The sequence below is a fragment of the Ascaphus truei genome, chromosome 3 (genome assembly GCF_040206685.1).
Source record: "Ascaphus truei isolate aAscTru1 chromosome 3, aAscTru1.hap1, whole genome shotgun sequence".
Classification (NCBI taxonomy): domain Eukaryota; kingdom Metazoa; phylum Chordata; class Amphibia; order Anura; family Ascaphidae; genus Ascaphus; species Ascaphus truei.
Window position 1 is genome coordinate 235,936,068 of NC_134485.1, and position 13,281 is coordinate 235,949,348.

The 13,281-nt window shown below is 38.8% G+C and overlaps 1 protein-coding gene across 2 annotated transcripts; it reads right to left on the minus strand.

Annotated features, from left to right (window-relative positions):
• Window positions 1-1,236: 1,236 nt before the first annotated feature.
• Window positions 1,237-12,615, minus strand: CHST10 (carbohydrate sulfotransferase 10). 2 transcript variants are annotated; one of them, XM_075590378.1, is made up of 7 exons: window positions 12,198-12,615; window positions 11,971-12,035; window positions 8,835-8,970; window positions 7,905-7,996; window positions 4,938-5,169; window positions 3,198-3,303; window positions 1,237-2,876 (listed from the first exon to the last, which is right to left on the minus strand). In XM_075590378.1, exons 3-7 carry the CDS (start codon window positions 8,932-8,934, stop codon window positions 2,336-2,338), a joined length of 1,071 nt encoding a protein of 356 aa, XP_075446493.1. In that variant the 5' UTR covers window positions 8,935-8,970; window positions 11,971-12,035; window positions 12,198-12,615; the 3' UTR covers window positions 1,237-2,335. The 2 variants fall into 2 exon arrangements, with proteins under 2 accessions (XP_075446493.1, XP_075446492.1); XM_075590377.1 differs by lacking the exon at window positions 11,971-12,035 and having other exon boundaries at window positions 12,198-12,614.
• Between the last annotated feature and the right edge of the window lie 666 nt (window positions 12,616-13,281).

Genomic DNA, 13,281 nt, shown 5'->3' on the forward strand with positions numbered 1-13,281 from the left:
AGACGCTGCTGTCCAATCACAGCTATCCACATGGCACATTCTCAAGGACAGCACCCAACAGATGCGGGTGCTAGCTACTAATTCCACTTAGAGCACCTGCCACCATAGGTGTCTTCTGTACTAGACTCAATATGCACTGATCTATTTACCTCGGTCCAGTTAACCATTACCACCACGGTTAGATTGGAAATACTTAGAGTACCCGTCTCCAGGAGGTGTCTTCTGTACTAGACCCAGTTTACACGGTGATCAACTTACCTTGGTCAAGTTAACCATTACCACCACGGCGGGGTTGATTTGGTCCACATGAATTGAGAGTACTTAGGAGAGCACCCATCTCCATAGGTAGACAAAAAAACAGCGCACAACGCAAATAGTGAAGTATGAAAGTAACAAGTGTATATTAAAATAGGGGATAAATATTCTGCGTACATCAAGGTATTAGGACAAACATTGAGTGTGTTAAACACACAAGTTACCACTCGGCGGCCGCTCATACAGGAGTCAGGAGTATGTTTCCCTTGGCAGGCGTCTGGGACAGCAGCTGTGATGCTTTTCCTTCCTAGGAACACCTCTGCATTCAGTCACCGTCTCTGTGGGAAACTCCCCTCTGGTCAGCTGGGCTCCAGACGGATCGAGCAATCTGCAGCCTGCAGACGCACTGGGAGGGTCCCCGGATTGGTCAGTGAGGACCTGGGTGGTTCGCAGAGCTCTCCATTTAGTGCAGCCACAAGCATATCATTGTGTCAGTTATATGGTGAATTCTCTAGTAGCCATTACTTATATTTACCATTAGTGTACATTTATTTTCTTTCCTTGCAGAGAAGCATTGAGTGCATATCATTAGGGGATTTCTGATTCACTGGCCCACTTGTTATTCAGTTGCGCCTGCATATATTCTTTTTAGTTAATGCACATGTATTCACTTTAGTTTCATGTGCTATTTGAGGCCACAAACAAGTGTCAATTCCTCCCACACACCCTTGCAGCGTTTCCGGTATATTTATACAGTCATTAAGTAGCTACTTAAGTCGAAACAAATATAAAATGTGAGTCACTTTAATGTGCGACCACTATATGTTGTATAACTACCAGTCATTGAAGCATTCTTTGACACAAAATTCTGCAGTGGGTCGCATTTCCTGCATGTCTTTGTGGCGTGAATTTTACAATTAATTTAATATGTACTGAAATAAAATCAATAAAACAAACAGTAAATGAATACAGAAAAAAAAGTGGATGAGTGCTTGAAATTTATTGCATCTGGTATAGTGGCATTGATGTTTTAAATATTAACGTGTTACTCTATACTAATTAGTTCAGAGGCACGACTTCAATGTTTTTTTTCAGGAGGGTAACAATTTTAGGATTCATTCTTTTTACCTGCGAGCTGTCCAAAACTAACACCAAATTAAAAACAAACAAAACAAAAAAAAAAAAACAGGATTTCCGTCACGCAATAAATCTCAAAACTGGATTAAACCTTACGACATGAAACACTGTAGTTTGCACCATTTTTATGCCATTTGTTATCAGATTATAGGATATGATAAATTGACATACACAACTTCCAAAAATTGTCGTACATAATCGTATCCTAAATCCCCTTACGCACTCATCATTAGTTCCATGCTCATTAGAGGGGGAGGGGGAAGAAGAGAAAAAAAAACCCCACACCAACCCTAGTTTAAATACACAGTATTTAAAATCCAGGCCTCAGTTCTCATGTTTGCCATATTAAACAAAAAACTTATTTTCCTCCCCTGCATTTAGGACATTAAACACTAATGTAGAGCAGTTGCTTATACTGTAGATTGATCCAAGAATGTTTTTTTTAAGCAATGGCATTTTAAAATTCAAAAATGACAATTAATACTACTATAGGTTAAATAACACGTGAGGGTGACAGCAGGTTCAACAATTGCAGCAGTTACAGTGGATAGTGCCATTGCTACGGAGACTCCAGTGTCATCTAATTACCAAGTGCAAGGTCCTAATTTTTAATCTCAAAATCACTCAAAAGTAAAGTGTTGATTTTTATAACCAAGGAACAAAAAAGGATGTCATTCACATTTCATCTCCAATCGTCAATCCAAGACCGGGGCTAACTGGGTCCCCATTAAAATCATGTAGTACAGCAGTGCATCAGGTATGAGCGAGTCAAGTGCAAATTCCTGCAATCAAGGTGAGAACAAAGGAGAAGACCTTGCAGCAACTACAAAAGTTAATACGATTTGTTCAGTAGAGGAAGGAATTCAGTAGTCATGTTATTCGGTGTTGAGATCACCCCACTGTGTAACAAAAGCATATGTAAACCCACAGTGTGTCTTACACATCACGCAAATAAAAATGTTGGCTCTTTATATCCAAAAAGCTTGAAGTCCCCTTCAAATCGCGCATAAAGGCGTTTGATATCCCTCTTGGATACTTTAGAGAAATAGTGCTCCACCTTGGATTTGTTATACAGCGTGATTCCTGGAGGAATTGTAGGGTATGACACTAACCGATCTATCCCCGCTTCCCTCAGGATGTATGGAGCATCTTCCTCTAAGGTTTCATGATGTCCAATCACATTGTAATGAATTTGGCATGGTGCGCAAAGTTCCACATAAGTCACCCAGTGAATTATATGATCACCAAACTGGAGATCTAGAAACCTGTGGTTAGGGTCCCCCAAATAACGCACAAAGTCTTGAAACAGCAGCCCCCCTCTGGACTCTGTACGATTTTTTCTGTACTTGCGGATGATGACCGGAGCAATATCGTGCTTATACCAGGGCTCAAAACGAGGGTTATGAACAAACTTATCCTTGAAAGCAGAAATTAGCCTTTCAAAAGGATCTCGTACAATGAAGAATTTGAAGTATGAATTCAGTCTGGAAAACAGAAAAAAAAAAAAAAGAAAAAAAAATATATCAATCTGCATAAGAGGAAGAGAACCAACAAACAAACAAAAAAATCCATTAACTGACTATGGATCTCCCAACATACTGCTTTGTAAATTGCTGTAGATAATTCTGGCAGAGCAGTAACATTATTTTGTTTATACAGATAACCCAAACCCTCAGATGCTTTCAGGTTGTTTAGTTTCTACAACAAAATATACATTAACAGAAGTTAGGTTCATAATGTTGGGAATTCCTCTTTATCACCATCGAAGGATCTAATGTAAAAGCCCACACTGTAACTGTTCATACCGTTCTTGTATTTCAGATTCACTATATGAAGAGAGTCTCGGAAGGCCATTCTTTTCATGATCATGCACCACATTTTCTGGTATGTCTTCAATAGAAGGAAATGCACCTGTTAAAAATATAAAATCAGATAGAGTGAACACAGACCGATCTTCACAGTGTTCCAGACGTAGCACGCTTACAGCTCGGTGTTGAGAACCGTCATCATGTTATCAAAAAGATATGTTTAGGCAAAACTTAGAATAGAGAAACTGAAAAGAACATTACTTGTGACACGGTGTTATACATACACAAACCGGTCTATGCTGCTGTTAAAATCTATGTGAAATCTCAAACCTCAGATGAAAACACAGGGTTTTATTCTCAGGGCTTGCTCACATGGTTTTAGATTGATGCAGCCTTCGTGAGTATTGTGAGCACAGAGTGCTTATAGCAGCTGTCATGTACTAAACCAGGGGTGCGCAAAGTTTCTCTTGCGCCCCCCCCCCACCCCGTCTCTCTCCTTCGGCGTCAAATAGCGTTGCGAGCTATGTGACGTCACGTTGCCATGGAGATGCATCGCTGGAACTCCAGTTAAGTGAAAAGTTCGAGAGGCCTTGCGCGATCCCCGGCATTTATTTGTACTGCCTTCGGTGAAGCGCGGGGCCTCTAACAGCCGTGCCCCCCCAGAAAATCACAACCCCACTTTGCGACCCACTGTACTAAACCATCACTGGTTTGAAGTGATCACCATGGGGTTGAGCGTAAGGTAATTTTAGCGCTTTGAATATATATTTGTTTTACATTTCTGTTGGGTTGAATTAAATCCTTAGCAGCACGCTCCTAGAGGGCACCACTATTAGGGTGTGAATAAATGTATTTAGCCAATCCACCTGCAACTGCTTATTGAGCAGCTTGGGGGAGGCCAGTCCCTTCTTTTTCAAGTTATATAATTTCCTAGTAGGGTCCCTGTAAATTCACTTTTCACTCTACTTGCTTACATGTAAGTAAGCAGCTTCACTGGTATATACCAGTTTTACTTCACTAAGTTACATAAGCTTATGCTTAATATATTAACCCCTTCAGGGTATATTTCACAGAACATTTGTATGCATTTAGCATAGGGACCTGCTATTGAGACTTACCTTGACGTTGGTTAGTAGGCTTGGCATTATTTGATCAAAGGATGTAACCAAAAGTCTCCTTTATCTTATAGATTTAGTTTTCACAATGTATATTTATTTCCCCATTTATTGCTATCCCAATGGAAGAAGCGCAGGGGTTCACTTTGTTTTTTCACATATATATGGCCAATCCTTTCACCAGCAGCATTCTCCTTACACCGAGAAACGCAGTGAATATATATTTGAAGTAATTTTATACGGATATATTTCTAGACGACATGCAAAAATTGGCAAAGTTAATGAGGATTGCCAATTGCTTTCAAATATATATATATATATATATATATATATATATATATATATATATATATATATATATATATATATATATATATATATATATACACACACACACACACACACACACACACACACACACACACACTGTATGCTCATCTGCATGTCTTAGGCAGGTCTGCAACCCTGCCTTTCACCATTATCACCCAGCACTTCCACTGCAGCAAGGGATTCTGGGGAATAACATGCAAATGAGCACACAGTGCCACTTTTTGCTTCAAAAACCATTTTTAACATGGTTCCCTATAGGCTTAAGCTTGCTGCATATATAGCAATTAAGTACCGTTTAAAACCATCAGAACTTTTTTCCACTGGGTATTTCCTACTTTTGGAGTCTGACAAAACAGGATCTTGTGCTTATCTGAGACGAAAATTCGGTCCAACACAAACTTGGAGACGACAGTATGCGAGCGGTTACTGATGGATCCATTTCTGCACATGTTTCGGAGTAGCTCCAGGCGCTCATTATGGAGAAGTTCTGTATGTGATGCATCTTTAAGAGGGGATTTAGTGGTCTTGCATAAAAGGAAAAAAAAAAAAAAAACACATTATGAACCCTAAAATATTAATAACTGAATTAAAAAAAACAAAAACAAAAAAACAGAACAGGAAACACTAACCAGGCATTTTAAAGTAAAAACATATTAGCATGCTGATGCAGGGCAGAGATACAGTGCATATCTGCTGCTATTGATTCCATATTAGTACAACAACTGACATTTTAAAGCACTGGAAATTAACATTAAATATCACTGCAGACTCCACAGAGTATAATAAACAAAGAAGGACCGCTTGTGCTGCTTGGAGGGTGTAAAAGTGCATTATGGCAGACAGCTCCTGTAAATAATGGTGCGATTCAAAACTGCTTTGCTTTATTCTCAAAGGCATGAGCCGACGCTTTATTTTCCAGCCATAGCCAGTCACAAGATTTCAAGAACATTTAAACTTGAGCAGCATTCACCCCGCACCCCCCCTAATCTGAATGGTGAGCTCCTCTAGAGCTGTACCGCACTATTCTCCCTGCAGTTCATGAGAACTATACATAAAACTCTGTATTTGCAAAAAAATGCAATGGTTTCTCTTATATTTAGTCTCAACAGAAAGATCCGACCATGCAGTAATACTGCTTACAAATTGCATGCTCCCAGCAATGTTGTGGGCTACGAGACAATTAGCATTTCACATGCAACACAAGTTCGACATTTTAACTTTTGCTGAGGGTCGTTTTTCATTTATAATTCAAGTCGTTCAAATCTTTACTTGTCTACATTTCCACTCCTTTTAAGAAAAAAAAAAAAAAAAAAGTTTAAAATATAATCTGCTACTATTCTTACCACAATCTACAAACCATTAGGAATGCTATTTTAAAATATATATTTTTTTTAATATATCTTTCTCATCACAATCACACATCATGGCCTTTGCAGAGACAAAACCATCTGCCAGAAGATGGAGACCGATTAGGAAACGGTTTAGCTCAAAGAGTCGCCATCATGCATGCATGCTGAAACATATTGCCAAGCCTCTAAAGATTTGTTGCAGTGGTTATCCTCTTATTGATTCAACATGTTTTCTTAAACCAGCTTGTCATCTGTTCATATGTAAACATTCAAATCAATTCTTTTGTAGTTCTACAAATACCCATTACCCGGGAACTTTTTATGTGTAGTACCTAAATGAAAACCAGTCATTAGTTTAAAGCACATTTATTAGTGCACTTGTATGCATGTATATTTTTATAGTACCACCAACCAGGTACGCAGCGCTTTACAATTTTTACAACAACATTACAATAAGGAAATACAGAAATCTAGCATTGGCAGAAAGGAGAGTCTATACTTAAGGGGAGACTAACAAGAATGTATAATCGCGCAGTGTAGTTAGCAGTGGACTATTTAAACGCTTTGATGAACAGGGTTTCAAGAAGGGTCTTAAAGTTAGAAACATTGCTTGGTGAGCTCCTCCAGCGCTAAACCGCAGTAGTCTCCCTGCAGTTCATGATAAATGTACCTCTGTATTTGTGAAAAAACTATATGGTTTCTCTCGAAAATTTCCAGTCTCAACAGAAAGATCCGACCATGCGATAAAACCGGTTCTAAATTGCATGCTCCCAGCAATATCTTGGGCTAAGAGTCGATCAGCATCTCACATGCTACACAATTTCAACGCTAAAGATTTGAACTTCTGCTAGGGGTTGTTTTTCATTTATATATTTCATTACCTACATTTCTCCTCCTTTTGTTTTAAAGAATCTGTTTAACAAATAATCCATTTCTGTTTTTAAAATCACAAATAATCCATAAAGATTTCAAGAATGGTGCCCAAAATGCCATAATAATAATAATAATAATAATAAAAAAGGGAAGGACTGTGTGCTCCCGCTTTAAAGCACAGTACCACTAGTTTTTTCATTAAATTACATTTCAGCCACTGCATATACAGCCACCAAAAAAAATTAATCTGCAATTCAAGTTGGATTTCTTTTACATTTTTTTTTCTGTACATATTTACAATCATGTCATGGCCTTTGCAGAGACCAAACCATCTGGCAGAAGATATGATCGGATTAGGAAATGGGATAGCGAAGAGAAAGAGCTGCCATCATGCATAGGCAGGTCCTTGCTACAGATAGGAACGTAATTCATGTTCTGTTGCCACCTCGACAGCATACTCCTCCAATCCCTGATGCAAAACTCCAAAATTAGTTATTTGTGCAGTTAATTTGTATAAATAATGAAAATCTAGCCGTAGTGCATTTTAGGCGGCTGTATCATGTGCTACTCAAATCCAATAAAGTTGGAGGCCTTGCTGAAACAGATATGCATGGCCAACTCGCATTGTAGCTTTAAAAGCAAAGTTTAATACAGTGTGCCCACTTTTTAAGAGTCAGTTAATTAAACTGCAAGAAGAATATGTTATGAGCCACATTTGTCAGTCTTCACATCTACATTAAAAATAAAAAGGGGAAGTATAGCCAACTACTGTACACCAAGTTTATTAAACTATTTCCTTCCTTCTCTACCTATTACACGAACCAATTACTGTATATTGGCTCTAAATGGTCAGGATATGATGGCTTAATTTTCAAATACTGAATAGACTGAAGTGTATACTGTACATTGCAAGCATGTTGTCCGATGCACATTGTTCAAGATATAGCTACACATGATCTACACCGATCCATTTTATACCACTGCGAGGCAATTATCACTACAGTAAACAGAGTGCACCGTGTAACTGCATACAATACCTGGCTTTCCATCAGCAACTTCTTCACTTCGGTCACGGTCATTTTGTCTATTTCAGGTAAAATAGTTAATGATCCGTGTTTGATTCCATAACCTGAACATTAAAATGGAAAAAAAAAAAAAAAAAAAGTGACATTTTAATAATGAAATGCAATTATACAAAAAGATAAAACCCATTTAGAAGCCGAACCATTCCAATGTCTGTTTGAAGAGGCAACGGTTGGGAAGACAGCACTTCCCGTTCCAAATTATTCAACACGATTAGCTCAACATATAAATGTACATGACACTTTTTGCTCTATTCGTATTATAGAGATGGAATAAGTGTACATGACTAAAATGACAGTGCAATTGATAACTAATCGCTCTACAACACATGGATGCTATCATTGGAAAAAATTTATTAGCAGTCATTGTGGTTCAACAAGTACATGCGATCACATGTTAAGGAATATTATTGCAGCATACACTTTATTCTGCCTGGTTACGCAGGTTACATAATTTAGAAGTGGTTCTAACACTGCCTATATCCATGTCCCAAGACAGGCGTAGTGGGTGTCCAAAAGAAGTGTTATAAGGCGTTATAGGGTTAGCCCACACACACACACACACACACACACACACACACATTTATGTTAAAATTACCTGGTACTGTATTTTTGCAGTTTAGACACAAAACATATGGAAGAAAAGAATGGATTGTATTATAAATGTTATCAATGTTGATATCAACCACCTCAATAAGACATTGATTATGGAAGTGGAAGATGCTACTGTACCTTAAGATCTACACAAAATCAATGTGACTTCGGATTAGCCACTTGACCATGGATTAAAAGGTTTTAAAACAGCAAAACAATTGTTCATAGATCTTCAGGAAACTAGCAGAAGGTATAAAAGAATACTGCTTAAAGAGGATACATGAAACCTACCGTCAGGGTCTTTCATTGTTAAGGTGATAAACTTGCTAGCAACCATCAACATTAAGATAACCCAAAAGCATGCGATAAGCAGCAGCCAGCGATGGTGCATGTTGTCAAACACCAGCCATATATCTTCTACAGTTACCTGTGTAAAAATAAATTAAAAAATTAAATCTCACACACACACACAAATCTAAATCTTGCAGAATCTAACACGCAGATCACCAAATGGTAAACTGATAAAGTCCTTCAGAGGAAACAATACACTTTTGCTTCGTACAATAATGATAAAATCCTAAGAAGCAATAAAAGCTATATTTCCTAATCTATGCAAAGCCATTAGACCTACTGTAAATGGGCCCCAAGGTGTGTTAAGGCTTAGCAGCACTTCGTAAACAGACTTCGATGTCCTTAGACACTTTGCACTGCAATGTTCTACAGCACCTCCAAATCAGAGTATATTTAGTACTAAACCTCACCTTGGGGATATTTCCATTAAAGATTTGTGGACAGACACGAACAGTCCTAATTAGAACGCATTTTTAATTCACTAGTTGAACAATGAAGGTTAAAGTCATGATTATAGGGACTACGACGGCACGTGCTGCGCGAACAAAGTGCAAGGAGCTCTATCGGGCCGGCCATAGTGCGCCATGCTGAAAAGCGACCGCGCCGCATATTTAAAAAAAAAATACAAATGATTGTTTTTTCGCGCACTGGCCGCATCACGTGAGCGGGTCAATGACGACGAACCAGCTGGGTGATGCGTTCGCCACGCCTCCCCAGCGCCTCAGGCACGCGCTGCCATGCGTGCCTATTATAATCTCAGCCTTACAGGTAGAGTAGCTCAGTATGCTCAATAAGGACCAGAAAAGGTCAAAGGAAAATCTAGATATTTTGAAAGTGAAACCTTCCATAAACCAGGGAGTAAGGATGTGGACCTGGAACAGGATGACATTGGTCATGCCACAGTTTAGGAGACAGTCAGTGGCGAAATCCTGACACTCAGGAAATATCGGTGTGCACCAGCCTTGCCTACTGTACATGTGACCTTGGGCAAGCTCCCATTGTCAGAACCAATATTAATTTACAGTGTGTGATCTTGGGCAAGCTGTGTCAAAAGAAAGAAAAGGAGAAAGGTTGTCTGCATGCTCCCTGCAGTGATTTCATGCAAAAGTTCTATTATGTACAACACTTTTTTCAAATAAAGTTCAACAGAAACAGAGTTGCTTAAATACAGTATCAGCCATTGTGAAACAGATGGCCAAATATGTTTTAAGCAATAATGGTATAAACAAAGAAAGGTAGCACTAAACGGGTTAGTTTGATCTGTTAGTAAATCTGCCTCAAAAAAAAAAAAATTGTTTTGTTGCTCCTCTTTAGACTCGTGCTGACCGACCACTTAGTTTTCTCTCCTTATTGAGTTTGTCAAGAGCTTTTTCTATATATTTTTAAGGCCATAAAAGGATCTCTGAAGTGGTGCCTGTTTAGGCGAGTGCATTGGACCTGGGCATGGACACATTCATTTTTACTTCTTTAAAGGCAGCTTTAAAACAACAGTACCTGTTGCACTTGGAGATATAGATATCTTCATCTATATACTGTAACACATTGGACTTTAAAGTAGCACATTACTTTCTTTGTTGTTAACAGTAGATTAAAGCACCAATAAACCCCAACTACGGAGCGGTACCACACTATTTTCAGCTGCTCTTAAACTTATTAAAGATATTTAATAGTGAAGTTATCCGTATTACTTCATGGTTTTAAAGGGGATTTAAATGGCTGCCCAATAGGAAGCTGCAATTAATGTTGCGGCTGGCTTCCTATTGGCAGCTATGTTGTTCCCCCTGCAGAGAGATTTAACCCTTTGAGTGCCAGAGGGGCCGCAGCACCAATGTTCTTTCCGTTCCAATTTAAATAAATATTATAATAATAATATACAAAACAATCAAAGCAAATGACTTATTCCTTCTCGTATAATGATGTTATCATTTCCAGGGCCCCAAACAAAATATTTCTAAAATTTTTAGTGTGCAAACACTGGGGGGGGGGGGGGGGGGGGGGAAACAAACAAAAAAAAAACCACAACAACTGTTGGACAACCACTTAAAAGATTTAAAATAATGTTATTTTATCCTCAAATTAGTCATAACATACAATTCCATAAAACAGTTAATCTGCAAGGAAGACAGCGCTTTATAGCTATATTTAGAACTAGGTGATATGCAGAGTTGTAAACCTATTTAAACACAGATGTTATCAATTTTATAGAGATCATTACATAATTTACACAAGAGTCGCTTGCCCTCATTCCATTCTAGAAAATAAAAAAGCAGTCTTCTCTTGGAAACGACATGTAATTGAGCGCAATGTCACCTTTTGATTCCGGACCATTTCAACATGGGACCCTATAAACTTATGCCTGCCGCATTACACCGCACCCTGGGTTAAAGAAGTATGAGAGTCTTAAAATGCGACAATACTTTGGTATGTATTTATGTCAAAAGTGGTACAGTTGTAAGGGAGGGGGGTCAGAGGGGGAGAAGAAGTTTAATTGCTTTTTAACTAGCTATTTCTTATGTTTTGGTCTGCTCAAGACCTGCTTCAGTTTTACCTTATTACAAAGACCTCTTCAAATCCAGATGATATTTTTTTAAATACTCTTCATATTAGTTGATTTTGCAGGCCTTTTTTTTTTTTTTTTTTTTTTTTAAACAAACAAGTCCTGCAAAATCAACTAATTATGAAGGGTGTTTAAAAAAAAAAAAAAAAAAAAAAACAAGTAAGAGTCTGCAGTGGTCACAGTCCACTACATTTTAAAGAATAAATAGGCACTTCCCATCTGCAGTAAATACTTCCTACCATGAAATAATCCAAATTCCTTACACCCATGCAAAGAGACCAGACATTCATCCCAACTGAACGTTAAATGTATGAGAGGTGCACTATGATATTAAATGGCACCAACAAAGATCTTGAATACATTCTATTGAAGAAATGCACATCTTTATAATGGACCATGAATGGGCCAGTCTCACAAAAGAAGACAAAAACGAAAAACAGAATTGGCTTCCCCACAAAAAACATTGAATCCCCTTTTAAAACGAAAATATCCCATTTCTGTAGGTTTACAAAAAAGTACCTCTTCAGCAACACTGTAAATTGCCCTCCCATCGAAACATGATTACAGCAATAACAGACATCCTCCTTCATAAAATAGAAACAACATATCATTATATCAACTAATGTTTAACCCTTTAAATTGCAGGGAGACCAGCAGCACCTGGGTAGCACTGGCAGCCCTTATAACGGGCACACTCAAAAGGGTCAAACAATTTCCCCCGCTTCATCAACGCAATTGAAACATACCTCAATTTAAGCAGCAAAGGGATTGCATCCTAAATGTAAACAAGGGGCATGTCCATTCCATGTGCAGATTCCCATACAGTGACTCATTTAGGGCATCACACAAATACTTATCGGGACAGCGCATCACAACCAGTAGGAGGAGTCCAGGGATATTAAAGGTAACCCGATGGGTACTCAACAGGGGGGCCACGTTTCCAACCTGCCGGGGCCTTTCTTCAAGCCCATTACCACAAAGCAACTCATGTGGTACTTCCCTCTATCTCCCTTGTGGTGTCATAAGCGGACTGCGTGCCCCTGTGCTGCACGCAAAGCCGCCCTTGCCCGGGGTCCCTCCATGTGACCCTGCCCGGGGTCCCTCCACGTGACCCTGCACTGGGGCTTCTCATGCAATAATCCGCTTCTTATGGCCTGTGTGCGTGTGACATCATCAATTAAAGTCAGTGCTACGGAAAGCCACAGTGTACACTTCGTTTCCATAGCAATGATGCTATTTCAATGTAGCAATGCCCCCTTGAGCTGACAGAGCAATCTGCCAACACGTACAGTATCAACTCAACCAGAGAGAAAACATAGTGAACTAATCTAAATCCGTATGTATATACATATATGTATATACATATATACATACATACAACACACACACACACACACAGATACCGTACATATATTAATATATATAAATGGAAATATTACTGTATGCTCATTTGCATGTCTTAGACAGGTCTGCAACCCCGCCTTTCACCATTATCACCCAGCACACAGCACTTCCACTGCATCAAGTGATTCTGGGAAATGACATGCAAATGAGCACACAGTGCTACCTTTTGCTTTAAAACCATTTAACATGGTCGCATTTAAGCTTAACCTTGCTGCATGGTCACAGCTTTGAGCACAGCCTGGGTTAAGATGCATAGCCAGTAAACCCACCCACAGACAGAATGTTTCGACCTTAATGGGTCTCCTCAGTGTGGGGTTGGTTATACTGGCTTTGCAAAATGAAGCAGGGATAGGTTTCACCACACTTGGTTAAGTTATGGTGGGTAAAAAAAAGTGACAAAAATCCTTTACATTAAAGCATATCCCT